Below are 18,293 nucleotides of genomic sequence, written 5' to 3' on the forward strand. Positions count from 1 at the left end.
GACAATATAATAGAACATTATAGTATAAATTTTATACATTTTTTTTCAATGTATTTGTTCATCATCTCTTCAGTGAGCGATCCTGCTGACAGAAACTCTGAGATTGCGCCTGGAGTTTCGAGCTTTGTCTGAAACAGCAGCTGATAACCAACATTAGTTCACTTTGTTATTGTTACTGGTGATGATAAGAGTGGGGTCCTCGTCGGGAGCGCGCTCAGATCAGATTAGAACAGAGCGGGGTCCTGAGCTGGAGCGCGCGCCTCCTGCCGCTGGAGGTCCTCTTTTTCAAAACAAACAAAATGGCGGCGCGCATGAGATGGGGTCTCCACCAGTTGTTACGGGCGAGAAATACGACTCAATTTAGGTGAGAACCATTTTCAGAAGTGTCAGACTGTTTTCGTGGAAGCTGTGCGCTCGCGAACTGTCCGGCAGTGGTCTTCGTGCGGAGCATCAACGTGGCGCCGTGGCTCGTGACTTAAGACGATCAATTCAGCGAAGCTAGCAGCCTAGCCGGCTAACTGCGACAGAGTGAAGACGTGTCTCTAATTCGGTCTTACTCGTCCATATGAGAGTGGAAATACTGAAGAAAGCCACCTTTTCATTTTCTCCTTGAATCATTTTAAGCTTTATGTGTCAGTGATCTAGCCGTAATCTCAGCTTGATGAGTACACTGATTAACTGTCGACTCATTAATGGTCTTAATTGAAACACAGAGCTAACAGCCCCCCTTTCATTTATCTACTTTGTCCTCATATGTGCCAAAAGACAGTCGTTTTTATATCCTCCGTTCGTGTTGAGAGGTGCTCTAACCCTCTGCGTGTTGTCAGATTTCCAGAGAAGAGCAGAGGTTCATACCGCCTGCAGTCCACGACCCCGAGCTTCCGAGGAGTTCATCCCGGGGCAAACACACACTTCCCCGGTAAGAAAACACCACGACATGCCCCGGCCCCTCATCCCAATTTAACACTGCAGCAGAGCCAGGAGACCAAGTCAGATCACAGCCAGTATAAATCAGTATCACTTATTGTGTTTCAAGTTCTTATTTAAAACTGTTGCCTGATGCTTTGAAATGTGTTGTAGTTTAGAAATCGAATGTGTTAAGCCTTTTTTGGATAATCAGTGAAGTAGAAAGTTAACTATGAAACAACCAATTAAACCCTAAATGTCACAGGGAGTGAAAAATCAGCAACCAAAAAATTCAGCCTTATACTGTAATATACATTGATTTCTATTTCAAAAGTTGAGCATATAAATACATATATAAATATAAGTTTTAACCACTGTTGGCCAAATGATATTATTGCTCAAATAATTATAAATTAACAATTATGTTTTTAGTTTGAAACTATTAACATGATCACTTCAGTAAGCAATTGCCACTTGCACCTGTACTGGGATTGGAAACTGGGTCTTCCACATTCAAGGTAAAAAACTTAACCCACTGGGCCAACAGGAGGAATTAATTGTCAATAAACTCTCAAATGAAGTATATCTGCTAAAAATACAGAAATATGTTACTGAATTTTAGGTTAATGGAGCATGGTAGCAAGAGAACATCAACATATAGATAATAAAGAAAACGTACAACTCTATTGAGCAGTTGTTTTGTATTACATCTTTCAGTAAGACACCTCTCCATCCAGACTCAAGACACTCCAAACCCACGAAGCTTGAAGTTTCTCCCTGGAAAAGCCGTCCTGGGAAGTGGGACGCTCGACTTCCCTTCTCCAACTTCAGCTGGGTGTTCATCTTTAGCCAGGTTGTGTGTCTGCTCCCCCACTGTCGAAAAACTGTTTCTAGTTTGTTTTTTTTCCCAACAACTTTTTTAAGCATGTTTCCAGACATTATGAGGTAAATATCATCTTCACTTGTGGACTCGTGCTTAAGTGTGTTTTTTATTTCAAATATTTTATTAGACTGTATTTAGCCAGGACAGCAGCATTGGAATTAAAAAGCTATTTTACAAGAGTGTCCTGGCCAAACAAGAGATTCTCGGTAAAACAAGATAAGTTTCTTGTTTTGAAAACATGGTGTAAAAAACAAGAAGCAAAAGGTCAGTTGATATGTTTTCTCCTGTATTCATCACAAACACATGAGACACTGGCAACTCAGAACTCTTATCAATGTCACGTGACAAAGGCTTCAGTAAACAAAGTATATGAACTTGTGTTGAATAGTTCAGCTTGTAACAGCCTGATTTTCCATAATAATATTAATTGGATTGGTTTAATGTCCATATTTAGTTTCTGACAGTGATGCAGAGTGCATGCAGATAATGCGACTGGGGCTCAATTCAGATTTGCATTCAGGCACTTCTAGTTTTGTGAAATAAAAGTAATTGGTTGCATGAGGTTGTTGGGTAGATGATTTTCTTTTTCAATTCATTTCATCTGGTTTTGAATCCATGTTACACTCACTACACACAACATCACGATGACAGGTTGTTTTTAATTTTCCTTGAACAATGGTATTATGAACTGTTTCTTTCAGGGACCTGTTTGAAATCGAAGGAGTGAAAAGTGTGTTTTTCGGTCCGGACTTCATCACGGTGACTAAAGTAAGTATTGAATGTTCTCTCACAGATCATCTCTATTTGATTGTTGCTGTTTGGAGAGATAACACACACGACTCGCTCCCGTGACAGGCAGATGAGGATGTGGAGTGGACGGACATTAAGCGCCACGCTTTGGACGCCATTGCTAAGTTTTTTGAGAGCGGTGAACCAATAACAACAGGGGCGGTGCACCATGAAAGCAGTAAGTGTGTGACAGTATGCACTAAATGAAATTGATAATGTACCAGCTGAATTACACTTGACATTTCCTTGCTGTAGGTCTTTCTGAAGATGATGATGAGATAGTGTCGATGATCAAGGAGCTCCTGGACACCAGAATCAGGTACAAAACTTCTCCCTTTCAGAGAGATTTAGATAAGAACTGCACTGTGCTGCATCCGGCAGCGCTCAGCTTCTGAATCATCCTAATCGCTCTCCTTTATGTTTCTTTATTCAGATGTTGATAGTGTAGGCAGCCATAGCCGTGCAAAGATAACAGTCTTAATCTGCTCTGTGTGCTGCTTTGTTCTGTACAAACTGACGCGGATCCTTTGACTCACCAGACCTACGGTGCAGGAAGATGGCGGAGACGTCATCTTTAAGGGCTTTGAGAACGGCACAGTCAAGCTGAAGCTGGTTGGTTCCTGCACAGGATGTCCCAGCTCCACTGTCACCCTGAGGAACGGCATCCAGAACATGATGCAGTTTTATATCCCTGAGGTGGATGGGGTGGAACAGGTAATTCTGTTTTCTTAGCTGAGTCAAGATATTTTTTTTTTTATGTGAAAATTATTGTTAATTTGTACATTACTTAGTTTTCTTCTTAACCAAGAAGAAGTACAAAAATATCGGTTCAAAAAAAAAAAAAACACCACTTGGCTGATCCATATCATTTGATTTTTAAAAATGTAGTAATATTTAGTGTGCATTTTTGTAAATAATACATGGTTTTGTATCAGAAAATGGTGGCGAAAGCCAAAATATGGTTTGATTTAGCTATAGATGAAGATTTATGTGGAACTTTGATCAGTTTTACATTATTTTGCTGGAGATTTCAGTTTTTTCTCAGAATGCTGTGGTATTTCGTTTTACTGGTTTGAAGTTCAGAAATACTTCATAAATGTTTAACAACCACTTGTAACACTTGCTCCTACAAATAATTGCAAGACCAAGTTTTTGTTACAATGAAAAGTATTAAGTTAAAAGCTCTCAAGTTTATATCAGAACTAATATTTATCTTTTTCACCAGGTGGAGGATGAAGTGGATGAAATCAATGCGAAAGTTTTCTCAGAACTTGAACGCAAATTACAAGACTGAACGCGGACCAACACACGCACGAGCTTCCACAGAAGAAATACACTGTGTACACAGAGCCATGCTCGATTCCAAGAAATTACCATTCGATGTGATAAGAATGGAGATTGTATTTTTTTTCCCCTCCTGATAATATATATTGTTTGCATAATTTGTGCTCCCAAGAGGTTAATCTTGTGCGAAGTGTCTGCCTCTGTTACAAAGGAAAGCTGATATACTGTACCATAAATGATTCAGTCACTATTTTCTGCGAAAACAATAATATTCTGCTGTGATCACTTTAGATGTTGTGTTGTATTTATTTCTTTAAAATACTGTATATTTTTAAAGGATATTTTCTTAACATGTGGAGGTTTCTGTCATTGTGTGTGGTCATGCAGGCTGAAGGTCTGATGAAGTCTTCAAGTCGTTGCTGCTGAACTGCTTTTCTTGTCACAGCATCATCCATGAAAATAAAGTCACAAAAGCTGTAATTATTCAAGAAGAACGCTTGTGTATTTATGTATTCTACGTCACAAAAAATAATGATCACATTAAAGGTTTGAAGTTCACCTTTGTTGCAGAGGACATGATTTAATCATTTTTGTCACACTTTGCACATCTTTTGTTTTTTCCTGCTATGAGAAAAATGGGCCATGCATGCAGGCACATGCTTAAATTGTGGGTTGCTGTCCTTTACACAGAGAAAAAAACAAGCAGCAATCTGTAGAATATTCCCTGAAACTAACCATAAACACATTTTTCTAGTAGAACTAAGAATGACTATAGGCTTCAGAGAAGATCATGCAACTCCCTGATTTGTAGGAAGAAAATAGTACCAAAATCAGATGTATTTTACCATTTACATTTTTTAAATCTAAATAAGCTTTTTCCATATTCCAGGCGTTCTATTGAGCACTCCTGTCCTACAATACAAGGTTTTATTCACAAAAAGAGCACTAAATATGATTTAATTATGCACTATGTAGGTTCTGTGTACAATGCAGTTTTTTCCATATATAAATCACTGAAATAAGTTCAATTAAATGGACCAAAACCACTGAGATTATGTTCTATATTTGAGCACTTTTAAAATTGAAAACAGAAATAAATGATAAACATTTAAATCAGTCTGGAGGAGCGTGGACCGGGTTTGGTATTGCGCATGCGCAGCAGTGTATTTTCGTTATCGGCCGGTGCGGGGATCAGCGGTAAGCAGTCTTTAAAATGTTTTAATCAGAACTTACTGCGTTCTCGTTTCCGAATATCTGAAGTGAACTGGAATTGCAGTTCTCATTTGCGTGCACAAGGCATGCTGCCACGATCGATTTTCAATGCGTTTTAAATAATTTAATGTGTTAAGTGCATCAGCCAGCGGAGGTTTATTCAGGCCTCGATAACACATCTAGCACGAGGCTAATCTGCAACAAAGCTAACGACGTTAACATGCTAAGTGCTAGCTCTCCATGGATAACTGCTGCATTTGTCTCAAAGCTGCCAGGCTGCGGAGGGACGTGTCCTTCTGACTCAACTAGAGACGTCCTGTCAATGCCCGACGATACTGTGAAGGTTAAACTGGTTGAGTCTGTCGCTGTGAAGCACAACAGTGATTTATCAGAGGTTAACTAGCCTAGCTGCTAGCTGCTAGCCTAGCCTGCTGTCAGTAAGCGGCTAACGGGAGCTGCTTTGTCAGCAGTTGTTTATCTCCGGAGTCCCGCAGAAACCCACAACCATACCCAGTTAGTCTGCACAAATAGCTGCTTTCGGCCTGTTTACTGTTCCAAGGAGTAATTTTCTCATGTTTTTTTTTAATGTTGATCAACTGTGAAATCAGTTCAAATATTGCTTTGGCTTCGATATAAACAACGTAGCAATGAGCGCATTATTACAGCAACGACTATTATTGTTATTATTATTATTATTATTATTATTATTATTATTATTATTATTAGTTCTACCTCCCTTTATAGTTTATTGCCGACTGTCAGATAATGTGTCAGATGCACATTTATTCGACTTTTCAGTTTTGGTGTCCTGTTAGAGGTGAAACTGTCATATTTTCACATTGCATTCTCTGTTACACTAGCCATCGTAGGCGGTGTCAATACATGGGAATCATCTCAGCTTACCTTTATTTCCTGTTCTCCAAATGCACACATGCTGTCTATGGATCACTGTAAACAATGCCAAGTTACAGATTATAAGATTCCTCTGGGTTCCATTTTTTCAGTTCTGGGCTGTGATACTTCTATCAGTGTTGTGCTATATCTGAATGAATGAATGACTTTATTTTGAACCAAAAAATAATAATAAAAAACAAATGTAAACACAAGCAAAAAAAGCAGTGTCCGAAACGGAGCAGGAAGAAGTAAAACTCTGACTTTTCTGATAATAAATCATACTGTTTCTTGAATCACTTTACACCCAATTATAAACATGCAAGAGCCTATCCCAAATTTAATTACAGTGCAATTTAAATATATACACATTCTTCCAATCATTTACAACCCTAGTATCCACCCAGTGCTTTACAAGAATAATAATTAAACCAGCAGATAAACACAAACCATTCTTTGCCATATAACTCCCCAATATTTAACCCGCAAGTGTAATTTGTAGCTGAACATAGTATTATGTAGTATGTAGTATCTTGTGTATGGAGACGATCTAATTTTTACATCCGGTTTTTGTGTTTGGCACTGTGTCAGTGACAGCATTGGCCTGGTGTGCAGAGACTGCCGTTAACCTGAACGAGTCATGGCCCAGTTTGGGGGACAGAAGAATCCACCCTGGGCGACTCAGTTTGCTGCCACTGCAGTGTCCCAGCCGGGCCACTCAGGACAGTCCCTTGACCTCAACAGCCTGCACTGTGAGTAAAACAAAGCTCCGCTCGATTCTCCACAGTTCAATTTATCATACTCTTTAAACTGTGTCACAGGCTGCCTCTTTAGTTAGAAGCACTTTACCCGCTCGTCAACTTTGGTCCTGTGTTTCTCTCTGCAGCTCTGGGAGTGCAGCAGCCGTCTCTTCTGGGAGCATCTCCCTCTGTTTACTCACAGCAGTCAGCGTTGGCTGCTGCCTCTCTCAGCAACCAGTCTGCTGCAAACTATCAGCTGTCTCAGCAAACTGCTGCTCTGCAGCAGCAGGCGGCGGCCGCCGCTGCAGCAGCGCTACAGCAGGTCGGTCACAAGGCAGCAGCCCTCAGCACAGTCAGCAGTCGCCAGGTTTTGCCTGCAAGGCATGCAACGCTTTCTGATCGACTCCTCTCTCACCTTTAGTCCCAGATCAATACGGCGCTGCAGCAGTATCAGCAACAGCAGCAGCAACAACAGCAGCAGCAACAGCAGCAGCAGCAACAACCCCAGCAACCACCACAACAACAACTGTACAATGTACCTCATCAGGTGAAGCATGGTTGATTGTTTATTTGTGTTAAATATAATTTTTTTTTGTGTCTGACTCATATATTCTGGGAAAATCAGTCGTTTCAAACAGCATCGCAAAGTAAAGTCAGCTCATATGACAATGCAAGTGACAGCATGTCTATAAATAGCACAAAACGAGGCTTGTTTCCTTCCACAGATTCTGTTACTTAGCACACAGATGCGTAGATTGTTCTCACAAGTCGCAGCATTACGTTTCATATAGTAGATTATATTTATGAGATGAAATGTTCATTTGGGGCTTTTTTGTTTATCTTTACATGCTGCAGCTTCCACAGCCTCAACAGGCTCTCATTTCTCAGGTAAAGCAAAAATATCATCCCGTCACTAGCTCAAGATAACATCTGCAGTACTATTGTCTGTTTGTCTTTTTTTTCAAAGTACATTTTCATTCCAAATATCAAAGAAAGCAGATGGCTCATTGCATTCCTTTTATTCCCGTCTGTCTTTTACTCAGCCCCCTGTCGCCTTGCCTACCAGTCTGAGCCTGTCCAACCCTCAGCAGACAGCCCAGATAACGGTTTCCTATCCGACGCCACGTTCGAGCCACCAACAGCAGACGCAGCCGCAGAAGCAGAGAGTCTTCACTGGTGTCGTCAACAAGCTTCATGACACCTTTGGCTTTGTAGATGAAGATGTATTTTTTCAGCTGAGGTGAAAATTGCCTTTTTTTTCCCCTTGTATTTTCACTGAATAATATTAATTCCCTGTATATATGTTTTCGTGCCTTGATATTAGCCCAGACTTATCAAATCCTGTGCCGTTATTTGCCACATTTTAGGGCTTTTCTAGTTGTTAGCTGATATTTGTCTGTTTTTGTAGTGCTGTGAAGGGAAAGACTCCCCAGGTGGGAGACAGGGTCCTGGTGGAGGCCGTGTATAACCCCAACATGCCCTTCAAGTGGAACGCCCAGCGCATCCAGACGTTACCTCAACTAGCGAATCAGTCGGTAAGAACGTTCAGCGGCTGAAATCCGAGCTGAGCAAAGAAAAGTATTTATGTGCACAGTAAAATATGTCATTGAATTTCATTAACTCTCTACAACCCAGCCAGAGGTGGATAAGTGGTAAAAGACTGATGGATGGAATTTCATTTTGACAATTGCAAACCACTACAGCTTTGTGTTTTTAGGGTCTTCATTCAGAGTATTCATTTAATCTTTAGAAATTATTTACTCTGTCAGTACAGTCACAGTGTATCTCTCAGCCAATACTGAGAGTTGATCCCTGGCTAAAAATAACAGCAATGTACTGCTTGAAGTGAAACTTATATACTCAAGTAGTATAAGATATATTTGGAACAACATAATCTCAGTGGAATTATGTGAATCCAGAAGCCAAATCAATACTTAAGTCTTAACCTTGTTCCTCTGTCTTCTCCTGGTTGCTGTGTTGTGTCCCTCCCAGCATCAGCAGCAGCCTCAGCCTTTACCTCAAGCTTCCCCGCAGCTCGGAAGCCTGTACAACGAGCCGGGGATGCAGCTGCGCTACTCGGACATGCACTCCACCGCAGACAACAGACAGAATGTAAACCTCTCTCACTGACTTACTCCCCTTCTGCTCTTTGTTCTGGTTCAGTCTCTTTTTTTTTCACGTATAATTTGTTGTGAATTTAACGTACATTAATTCATTTTTTCCATGAAAAAGAATGAAATTCTTGCTTTTGTAAATGAAGCACAGCGTTAGTTATCTGATTTGAAATTAAGAGATAAGAATGAAGCAGCTTTTACTAACTTCTAAATTCACAAAATATTCTCTTGGAGAACTGTTTTTGTACATTTTAGAAGACCGCCCATCACAATCTCTGAAATTCCAGTCGGACTTTTGCCAGATATTACCTCTAATTGAAATATTCTTCTGGATTAGTTAATCTCACAAAAGACCAATTCTGAAAGAAAAACACTAAATGGAGTAGAATGGAAAGTACTACAGTGAAGTTCACAAATATCTCCTTAAGCTCTACTCATCCCTTTTTTTTTTTCCATCAAACCTGGGGATCATTTCTGTAATGAAGGTTTAGAGAGTCTCTCTGTGTCTGGACACTCCGATCTTTTATCAGCGTTTTGCTTGAAATGCAGACAAACATTTGGTTCAGCTTATCCTCTTATCGACTGTGAAGTTATTTATGAAAAATGTTCTCTCTGTTCTACTCTCAAACACCTTCTCGCCTCACATTCGTGTTGCTTTGTTTCTGTTTTCTGCAGAACCAGCCTCAAGCTCCAAACATGATGAAGGCTGCTCCCACCATGCTGCAGCCGCTGCCTCCTCCAACCACCTTCAGTGTTCCGGCCCAGGCTCCCCCGCCATCACTCCTGCAGGCCCAGCTGTCTGCTGCGTCTTTAGCCCCCCTGCTCCAGAACCCTCCTCAGCCTCTGCTTCCACAGCCTCCACCCAAAGGTACCGCGAATCACTGGGATTCCGTTAATCGGTTCTGTCTGAATAGAATACCGTCAAGACAGGAAGTCATCCCTGTTTTAGCAAAATGTTCACTGGATGTGGTGCAAACTAAATTAAATAAGGAGTTTTGTATGGTTTCTCCTGTTTCCAGATGTGTTTCCTGGAGGTTTGCTTCAGCCACCGGTGAGAATGATGCCTCAGCCACAGCCTGTCAGACGAATCGAGCCTCCGCCTCGTTTCCCAACACGCAACGATCGAGGCCCTGAGCTCATCCTTAGGACTAAAGAAGAACGCAGGTAATTTAATTCCCATCATGTTATTGTATTGATTAGACTGTGGTGCATTCTCATATTTGCCATCATGCTATTATTGGAATGATGAGTCTTTTGTTTACAGTTTGTTGTTGTTTTTATGGACCCTCTGGAATAATGATTGATTGACTCTATTGTTTTTGCTTTGTAGAGACAGAGATCGTGAGCGCAGACGATCAAGAGAACGGTCGCCCACGCGCAAACGCTCCAGAGATCGTTCGCCGAGACGCGATCGCTCTCCGAGACGGCCTCGCCGGGTGGTTCCACGCTACACCGTCCAGTTTTCCAAGTTCAGCTTAGACGGGTAATAAAGCATTTTAGGAGATGTTTTACGTTTTGTAAACTGGAAACAGATCAGGGAGCTGCGGCGCTCTGAGAGCTGAAGCGCGAAACTTGACACAATTTTCAGAGTGTGTTGCTGAGGCGGTGTCGCTCTGTCTGCTCTCCAGCTCCAGCTGTGACATGATGGAGCTCAGAAGACGCTATCAAAGCCTCTACATTCCCAGTGACTTCTTCGACGCCGTCTTCACGTGGGTGGACGCCTTTCCTCTCACTCGACCCTTCCAGTTTAGCAACGCCTGTAACTTCCACATCTTGCACAAAGAGGTGGACCCACTTGCGAAGAACACCGCCGTGCTGGACCCTCCTGATGCCAACCACACCTACAGCGCGAAGGTACGAGTGTGACCGTCAGGGAGAAACACACGGGTTTGAAATCAGAATGTTGGAGAAAACTAAAAGCTTCAGTAACCGGTCATTGTAACTTTAATGTGGTTTACTGCTGTCCTCAGGTGATGCTGCTAGCAAACCCCAGTATTGAGGAACTCTATCACAAGTCCTGTGCCCTGGCAGAGGACTCTCAGGAAGTCAGAGATGCCTTCCAGCATCCTGCCAGACTCATTAAGGTATGTCGAACCTCCCCCGCGTCGACCCGATGCACGAGAGCCGACAGTGATGTAAAGGTCCTATTCCATTGCTGAAACGGCAGTGTGGACAAGTCCTGCCTGATGTCGGCCCTCCGCTGGAAATAACTCGGATGTTTATTTGGATGTGAGATTTGATCACGCAGACATGCTGCTAACCCCTGTTCCTCTTCCCTCTTTTGTCCCCGTCTTTTGCTCTTTTCCCTCCTCCGCCCCTGTTAATCCACACTGTGGCTCTAACCCTTGCTCTCCGGCTCTCCGGTGTCCCTGTCTGTCTTTCTCCTTCAGTTCCTGGTGGGCATGAGAGGTAAAGACGAGGCCATGGCCATCGGCGGCCACTGGTCTCCCTCTCTGGACGGAGCCGACCCGGAGAAGGATCCCTCGGTCCTTATTAAGACAGCGATACGCTGTTGCAAGGCGCTCACGGGCATAGACCTTAGTCTGTGTACTCAGTGGTAAGCACCGCAACTCTCCTTATAAATCTATTTTTCCTTAATGGATTTTGTTTGCACCCTTTCATATGTGCAGCTAAAATGCACTACCTCGATACTAAATCTCTCCTTGGTGACATTTTTGTTTTCCTTTTTTATATTAATGATTATTATGCTGTTAATTCGCAATCTATTATTTTACCCTTATTGTTTATGTTGTGCAATGTTATTTTTTGGCCTCCCGTCCGTCGCTGTCTTGGCTCTCTCTCTCTCTGTCACACTCTTGACGTACACATGCATTTCATTGTGTTGAGAATCCAAACGCATGGACTTGGTGGCTGGAAGCAGTAGCCTGGACCAGAAGACACTGCCATGTTTTTTTTAATTTTATTTTTATTATGTTTATTCTTCTGTTCTCTCTGTTAAATATCTTACATATTTAACTGGCTTTCACTGTCCTGTTGACTCTGTCTCTCTTTGCACAACCCTAATGTAGTGCGTTAAGTGTATCCTAGGTTAAACGCAGAGCACTCATCCATAATTGGCTGGCGCTATAATGGGGATGAATTGGGGGTGGGTGGTGGTGGGGGGGTAATTCATTTTATTTATTTTATTTTTGTGATTTGTCTGTCGACTTTCTGAAAGTGGCTGCCATAACCTGTGACTGGAGAGCTGCAGACTGGGTCCATTTGTCCAATGCTTTGTTGTTGTGTGGGACAGAGAGGGTCACTGCAATGAGTACGACCATTCAGTGACCTGATGGGAGGGGGTAGCTGTAGAAGGCCGGCCCTAGCAAGGCCCGCCTTTTATACTGTGCCCTGACCAGAATGTTTCTTTCCAATGCGCCTTCTTCCTTTGCGACAGGTATCGTTTTGCAGAGATTCGCTATCACCGGCCGGAGGAGACACACAAGGGGCGGACAGTCCCTGCTCATGTGGAGACAGTGGTTTTGTTTCTTCCGGATGTTTGGCATTGTCTTCCTACCCGCTCAGAGTGGGAGGTGCTGTCACGGCGACTCCGGGAGCAGCTGGCTGAGAAGCTGTCGGCCGAGCGAAAGGAGGCGGATGGAGAACAGGCACTGAACCGCTAATCCCTCTCTTCTCATTTTCGCTTCTCACAGGAAGGCACAGGAATTACAAAAACAAACCCCCCCCCCCCCCCCCCCCCCAGACACACTTCAGACACAGAGCCTCGCACCTCACCTCTCGCACACACACCAAAACACAGAGAAGTTATCCTTCCACCAGACCGCACCTAGACCTCTTCCGTTTACCTCTCCACCTCTCCCCTTTTGTCCTCTGCTCCAACTCCTCCATTCCTCCATCAGCACTCCCACTCTCCCTCACATCCAGCAGACACACACAGCTGCAGCAGAGAGACTAGGTTGTGTTGTGTAGGCCCCAGTCGCAGCTGGTAAAACAGCTTCCAGCTCCTCCAACACTCCATAATCGGGTGTTAATCTGGTGTAATTATTCAAGCTGATCCCGGCTTTTTCTTGTGCAGTTAATCAACAAGTTGTGCGCTTGGCAAATTGATTTGATTCAACAATGTCCTCAAATTGAAACCAGTGGTCAGCCCGATCACTGGAAGCCACAATCGATAAAAACCGGCTGGAATCTGTCGAGTCAGTTGCTTGTTTTGTTGTAAACATGTTTGTTGTAGAAATGTTTTTTTTTTTTATTATTATTATTATTTTCTATGATTTTCACATCAATTTTGATAACGTCTGACTTTGAAAAGAGAACTTCCCCCCAAGTCCTGCTTCTTGTCTGTTCTTGTATTCTACATTTTCATTTGGACTATATGTAGACTTTGGTTTTTCCAGGGCAGTGGGTTGGCCAGAAGGACAGATGGCTCCTATCTGACGTAGGTGTTATAAAACCCCTAAATGACAAAAGCCCAGTCATAGAGCATGGTAGGGCCACCCTGTCCTCACTCCGTTTGGAGACCAGCCTCAGTTCACCTGATGCATCTACACACCTTTTGGACACACCTCTCATTGATTTTTACCTTTTTTGTGTTCCACAGATTGATTGATTGGCAGCTGGGGGGGCATTTTCTGTTGGTTTTTATAAGAGCTAGAGAGCTTCCCCTGTGTACGCCTCAGTAGCAGTGGACTTTTAACACAGTCGAGAGCTCGCTAGGACGAGACAAAGAAAGACAGATGAGACGTTGCTTCTTGCACGGATCAACTTGAAAGCTCGCTGAAGGCCAGGAGCGGTGTGCTGACTGTCTGCTCTCCCACTTCTTCCTTTCCCTCTTTCTGTCTCTATCTTCACGGTTTCCTGTCAAAGGAGGAGGAGGACAAGGACGACGACGAGTCGAAGGACGTCAGCACTCCCACTCACTGGGCTAAACTTGACCCGAAATCCATGAAGGTAGGAATTAGGAAGTGTTAGGGGGAAATAAATCAGATGTAATGCTGCCACAGATGATTTTTTTTTACAAAGGACACATTCTGTGTTCTCCCTCTGCAGGTGAATGACCTGCGAAAGGAGCTCGATTGTCGCGCTCTCAGCTCGAAGGGACTGAAGTCGCAGCTGATCGCTCGCCTCACCAAACAGCTGAAGGTGGAGGAGCAGGTGGAAGAGTCCAAAGAGCCCGAAAAGCCCGAGATCAAAGTCCCAGAAGAAGAGGAGCCGGCCCGCGTGGAGGACGACCGCGAGGTACGCAGAAATGTCATCAGCTCGGAGAGCGACGTCATCTTTACAGAGCATTTGTTTCAATTCGTCTTTTCCTTCAGAGCTGATGATTTCATACACTAAACAACTAAAATTAAAAAAATCGGACACGTTCTTTTTAATGTGACTTTGTCTGTTTCAATCTTCAAATCTGAATTCTTCTCGGTCAGGAGGAGGAACGGAAGAGGCAGGAGGAGCTGGAGCGGCAGAGGAGAGAAAGACGTTACATCCTCCCCGACGAGCCCACCATCCTCGTTCATCCCAACTGGGCGGCCAAGAACGGCAAGTTTGACTGCAGCGTGATGTCGCTGAGCGTGCTGCTGGACTACCGGCTGGAGGACAACAAGGAGCACTCCTTCGAGGTGAGCGCCACGGCGTCCGACACATTTACTCACGCTGCGCCACAGAACTCACGCTCTGGCACAGAGAAATATCACCGTTAAATAACAAACTCTTATTTCTGCGCAGGTTTCCTTGTTTGCTGAGCTGTTCAATGAGATGCTTCAGAGAGACTTTGGGTATCGTATATACAAGGCGCTCGCCGCTCTTCCCACTAAGGACGAGAAGAAAGAGAAGAAGGCCAAAAAAGAGGCCGAGAAGAAAGAGTTTGAAAAGCGTGAAATAAAGAAGGAGAAAGAAGACGAGACTGAAGAGCCCGTGACAAAGAAGGCTAAAGAAGATGAGGAGGAGAAGAGGAAGGTGAGCCTCTCAGACCTTTCCTGTTTTCAGTCAGTCGACAAGTGAGGTGTGGTGTAATTGTGTGACTTGTGCTTTTAAACCAGTGCGATGAAAAGATCATTAAAAAAGAAGAATCTCGAGACGAGGAGGAAAACGAGGACGACGGCAGCACAGCTAACGCTGAAGAATACGACCCCATGGAGGCCGAGGAAGCAGACGATGACGACGACGATGGTATTCAACACACCGTTTGCTTCAAATGCAACTCAACTTATCACTTTCAAGCTTTTCCTAAAACTTTTTGGTCAATGATGAGAAACCATGCACCACGCTGAACTGCTGATGGATCCATTTTCACTTACTGAGACCGAAAGTGAAGACGATTCTCCTCTTTTAGAAAAAAATTGTATTTGTTTTTCTGTATGCATGTTCACGGATCAAAAAGGCAGAATCCAACTCGATGCTTCTGTTGATTTCCAGATAAAGACGACGACGACTCTAATGACAGGAAAGACCGCAAGGATGACCGCAAGCCATCAAAGGAGCGCTCCTCCAAGGACAAGGTTGGTTCTTCTCTTTTGTTGTTTTGTGGACCTATCGATGAAGCGATAAGGATGTTCCACTGACGTATCTGTCAATGCGACTGCTGTTCCACCAGGAGAAGAAGCAGATGGTCACATACAACAAGGAGCTCCTGATGGCGTTCGTCTACTTCGACCAGAGTCACTGTGGTTATTTGCTGGAGAGAGACCTGGAGGAGATCCTGTACACTCTGGGGCTGCATCTTTCTCGTGCTCAGGTGAACACACACACACACACACAGCTGTACATTCTTTATTTTCTTCTTTATTTTCAGACTTTCTGTTTGCTGACGTTCTGCTCGTCACCTTCTGTTTTCAGATAAAGAAGCTTTTGAACAAGCCGGTGGTCCGAGAGTCTTGCTACTACAGAAAGCTGACGGACAGGGGAAAGGATGACCCCACCCCTTCCTTTAATGAAGCCCTGATAGAAAACCTCACAGGTCAGTGGAAAATTCATGTTATGATGGAGCGTTTTAATACAGTCTCCAGTCAAACCTGCTTTCAGCCTGCTCTGTTTTTCTGCCTCAGGAAACCGAGCACTACTTCCCACTCCGAAGGCTCGTCCTCAGTCGGAGGCCAGCGAGTCCGGCAACCTGATCGTGTACAACGGAGCCATGGTGGACGTCGGCAGCATGATGCAGAAACTGGAGAAGAGCGAGAAAGCAAGAGAGGAGATCGAACAGAAGCTCATGGCTCAGGACGCCAAAATGGGTACAGTTTGAGCCGCGTGCTCCCTCTCACCGAGGCCCCGGCGCCTGCAGGCTACACTCTGTGTCAGTAGTCCTTCAGGACAATGATCTGCCTCAATTTGAGCTTTGCTACAGTGATGCTCAGTCTCACGTCATTCTGCAGTGTTCCCGCCATGACCTCTGCTGAAATGTGGGCTGACACATTGCTTCCACCACGTTCGTGTTTCACATATGACAGAAAAAAATGTTTGACTTGAGATGTTCAAGCCTGTAATGAATCGTTTTGTAGCGACTGGTGAGGTTTTCGTAGTATCTGCTCCATCAGAAAGAGATTTTTTTTTACTTTTTTTCAGTTTTTGCTTTCAAAAAATAAGTAAATAAGAGATTGAAATTATATTGTAGTTATGCAGTAGTTTTTGTATAAATAATGTTAAAAGTTCTGTAGGATCATCCACAGTATTATCTGCAGTCATTTGATCTGTTTCTGTATTCGTGCCTCTGACCTCCCGCCGCATTCCGCTTCCAGACGAAGATGCGAAGGTGAAAGCTCAGGTGGAGCAGGCCAACAAGTCGCTGTCCCGGGAGCTGGAGGAGGTGAAGAGCACGCTGAGTCAGACGGAGCAGACGCTGAAGGCCACGGAGGAGCAGAAGACGGTCTACCACGAGCAGCTGAGCAAGCTGACCGGCTCCTTGATGTCCACAGTCAAAGGGCTGCTGGTGGTGCTCAACAAGGTCAAGCATCTTTGTTTTTTTGTTTTTTTTCCCCCCCTGAAGTCAGTTAATTTTTACTACATATTGACTTGATGTCTTTTTTTCCCCTCAGGATCAAGACATGGACGAATCAGGCGGCGAAGTTGCCAGTGATGCGATCCTCGCCTCTCAAACAAATGGTGCAGATGAATGAGTTTTTACTGAAACTAAGCTGATCTGTAAAACTTCTAACTTGTAAATAGACAGTTATTTCACTTAGCTTTTTTTTTTTTTTTAAATATTATTATTATTATTATTATGTTTGATTTGAAGCTGTTGCCACCCATTTCCCTGTATAATTTAATTCCTGGATTAGTTCCCTTGTGTTAATTTGACCAGCTTTTTGTTTGGTAGAGGCTCCTTCTCTGACCTAGAGTAACTTTTAACTCCGACAAAGCTTTGAAGCGGTTCCTCTCAAGGCAACTTGAGTTACTAATGCTTGTGTTCGCCATCACTTTAGCTTTGTTACGGCCAATGAAGTGCCACATTGTAGATTTAAATGCCAGTATGTGAGGTGTACTTGAGTTGATTTCGTTTTTCTAATGAGCAATATTGATGCTATTTATGTGTGAGAGAATTCTTTAAAAAAAAAAAAAGCAAACAAACTATATTTAAAAAAGGTAATTTTGGAAGGAAAAGGTTGGAAGGGCTTCATGTGGTTCAGACAGAGTTTCTTGGTTCGTCCATCGCAGCTCTAGTAAATATATTTACTAGGTCTGACTCATTTTTGTTGGGTTTTGTTGATCTGAAAACACGGCTATGCATGGTTCCTGCCTCTGTTGGACCTTCTCTCTGTCTGCACCTCCTGACTGGATCCACCAACCGCTGCGCTGCAAGTTACAGTGTTTTTCCATGTCTGACTGTGACGAGCGTTTGTCTCTTTTTCTGAAATAGGAAATTTAAAAAAAAAAAAAGAAAAACAAACCGTGAACCAAAAGTGAAGCTCAATGAATGTGTGTTCTGCTGAAGGAATGGACGTGAGCGTTTCAGGACCCATCTCTGAACTGTGTGCGCTGGCTTGAGTTGTTCTTTAGAAATAAAATAACAGGGGCACCATTACATTTGAATGTCCTCGAAAAGCAGCCAATTTTATTTTTCTATTGAAAAATGTATTCTATCGATGTCTCGTGCAAGAGTAAAGTGGTCCATTTTAACACTACAGTGTGTCTGTGGCTGTTTTCCAACCAAACAACGTGTTGGTACTGTGGAGCTGGACGGAACCTGCTGCTGCCCGCTGCTTCCAACATGCTGACCAGCAGGTGGCAGCAGATCGGAACTGGGTCTTATCTTTTAGCAATTCACTGAACATATACAAATTAAAAAGGTTTTCTGTTATTTTGGTCCAAAGACGAGCCGAGACTACAGCCATCAAAAAAAAAAAAAAAGGTCCATGAAGGAAATATGCACAAAGGTGTGAATTCCATTTTCACAACTGGCCAGCTTGGATTTCTTGCAGTATTGACCCTCGATCACCTTTTCCTGCTGAGACGGAGTCTTTAAAGTTCACTTATAATCTGCAACAGACACAAAAGGACAAACTTCATCAAGTCATTTCATTTCGA

General features: G+C 43.3%; 2 protein-coding genes and 1 non-coding gene across 3 annotated transcripts; all 3 read left to right on the top strand.

Moving 5' to 3' along the window:
• The first annotated feature begins 247 nt into the window (after positions 1-247).
• LOC115399804 (NFU1 iron-sulfur cluster scaffold homolog, mitochondrial) lies at positions 248-4,414 on the top strand. Its single transcript, XM_030107373.1, has 8 exons — positions 248-364; positions 828-919; positions 1,624-1,759; positions 2,491-2,557; positions 2,645-2,756; positions 2,834-2,897; positions 3,118-3,292; positions 3,804-4,414. The coding sequence occupies exons 1-8, from the start codon at positions 300-302 to the stop codon at positions 3,870-3,872; spliced, it is 780 nt and encodes a 259-aa protein (XP_029963233.1). The 5' UTR covers positions 248-299; the 3' UTR covers positions 3,873-4,414.
• A 614-nt stretch (positions 4,415-5,028) lies between these two features.
• On the top strand, positions 5,029-17,688 carry ccar1 (cell division cycle and apoptosis regulator 1). Its single transcript, XM_030106268.1, has 26 exons — positions 5,029-5,059; positions 6,557-6,717; positions 6,852-7,027; positions 7,127-7,252; positions 7,561-7,593; positions 7,749-7,945; positions 8,114-8,240; positions 8,698-8,817; positions 9,495-9,687; positions 9,839-9,983; positions 10,150-10,302; positions 10,448-10,673; positions 10,790-10,903; positions 11,210-11,376; positions 12,217-12,427; positions 13,647-13,730; positions 13,830-14,018; positions 14,204-14,395; positions 14,502-14,732; positions 14,816-14,945; positions 15,192-15,274; positions 15,370-15,510; positions 15,612-15,732; positions 15,821-16,003; positions 16,508-16,713; positions 16,805-17,688. Exons 2-26 carry the CDS (start codon positions 6,606-6,608, stop codon positions 16,883-16,885), a joined length of 3,741 nt encoding a protein of 1,246 aa, XP_029962128.1. The 5' UTR covers positions 5,029-5,059; positions 6,557-6,605; the 3' UTR covers positions 16,886-17,688.
• Positions 10,946-11,010, top strand: LOC115399911 (small nucleolar RNA SNORD98). Its single transcript, XR_003932743.1, has one exon. It is a non-coding gene; the product is annotated as a small nucleolar RNA SNORD98 (small nucleolar RNA).
• Positions 17,689-18,293: the final 605 nt, after the last annotated feature.

This window comes from Salarias fasciatus, chromosome 13 (assembly GCF_902148845.1).
Source record: "Salarias fasciatus chromosome 13, fSalaFa1.1, whole genome shotgun sequence".
Lineage (NCBI taxonomy): Eukaryota > Metazoa > Chordata > Actinopteri > Blenniiformes > Blenniidae > Salarias > Salarias fasciatus.

Coding starts and splice junctions, on each gene's coding strand:
- LOC115399804 (XM_030107373.1), top strand. CDS start 300: ATGGCGGCGCGCATGAGATGGGGTCTCCACCAGTTGTTACGGGCGAGA. Junction 2,558..2,644: donor ACTTCATCACGGTGACTAAA/GTAAGTATTGAA, acceptor CTCCCGTGACAG/GCAGATGAGGATGTGGAGTG. Junction 3,293..3,803: donor AGGTGGATGGGGTGGAACAG/GTAATTCTGTTT, acceptor CTTTTTCACCAG/GTGGAGGATGAAGTGGATGA.
- ccar1 (XM_030106268.1), top strand. CDS start 6,606: ATGGCCCAGTTTGGGGGACAGAAGAATCCACCCTGGGCGACTCAGTTT. Junction 8,241..8,697: donor CTCAACTAGCGAATCAGTCG/GTAAGAACGTTC, acceptor TGTCCCTCCCAG/CATCAGCAGCAGCCTCAGCC. Junction 13,731..13,829: donor TTGACCCGAAATCCATGAAG/GTAGGAATTAGG, acceptor CTCCCTCTGCAG/GTGAATGACCTGCGAAAGGA.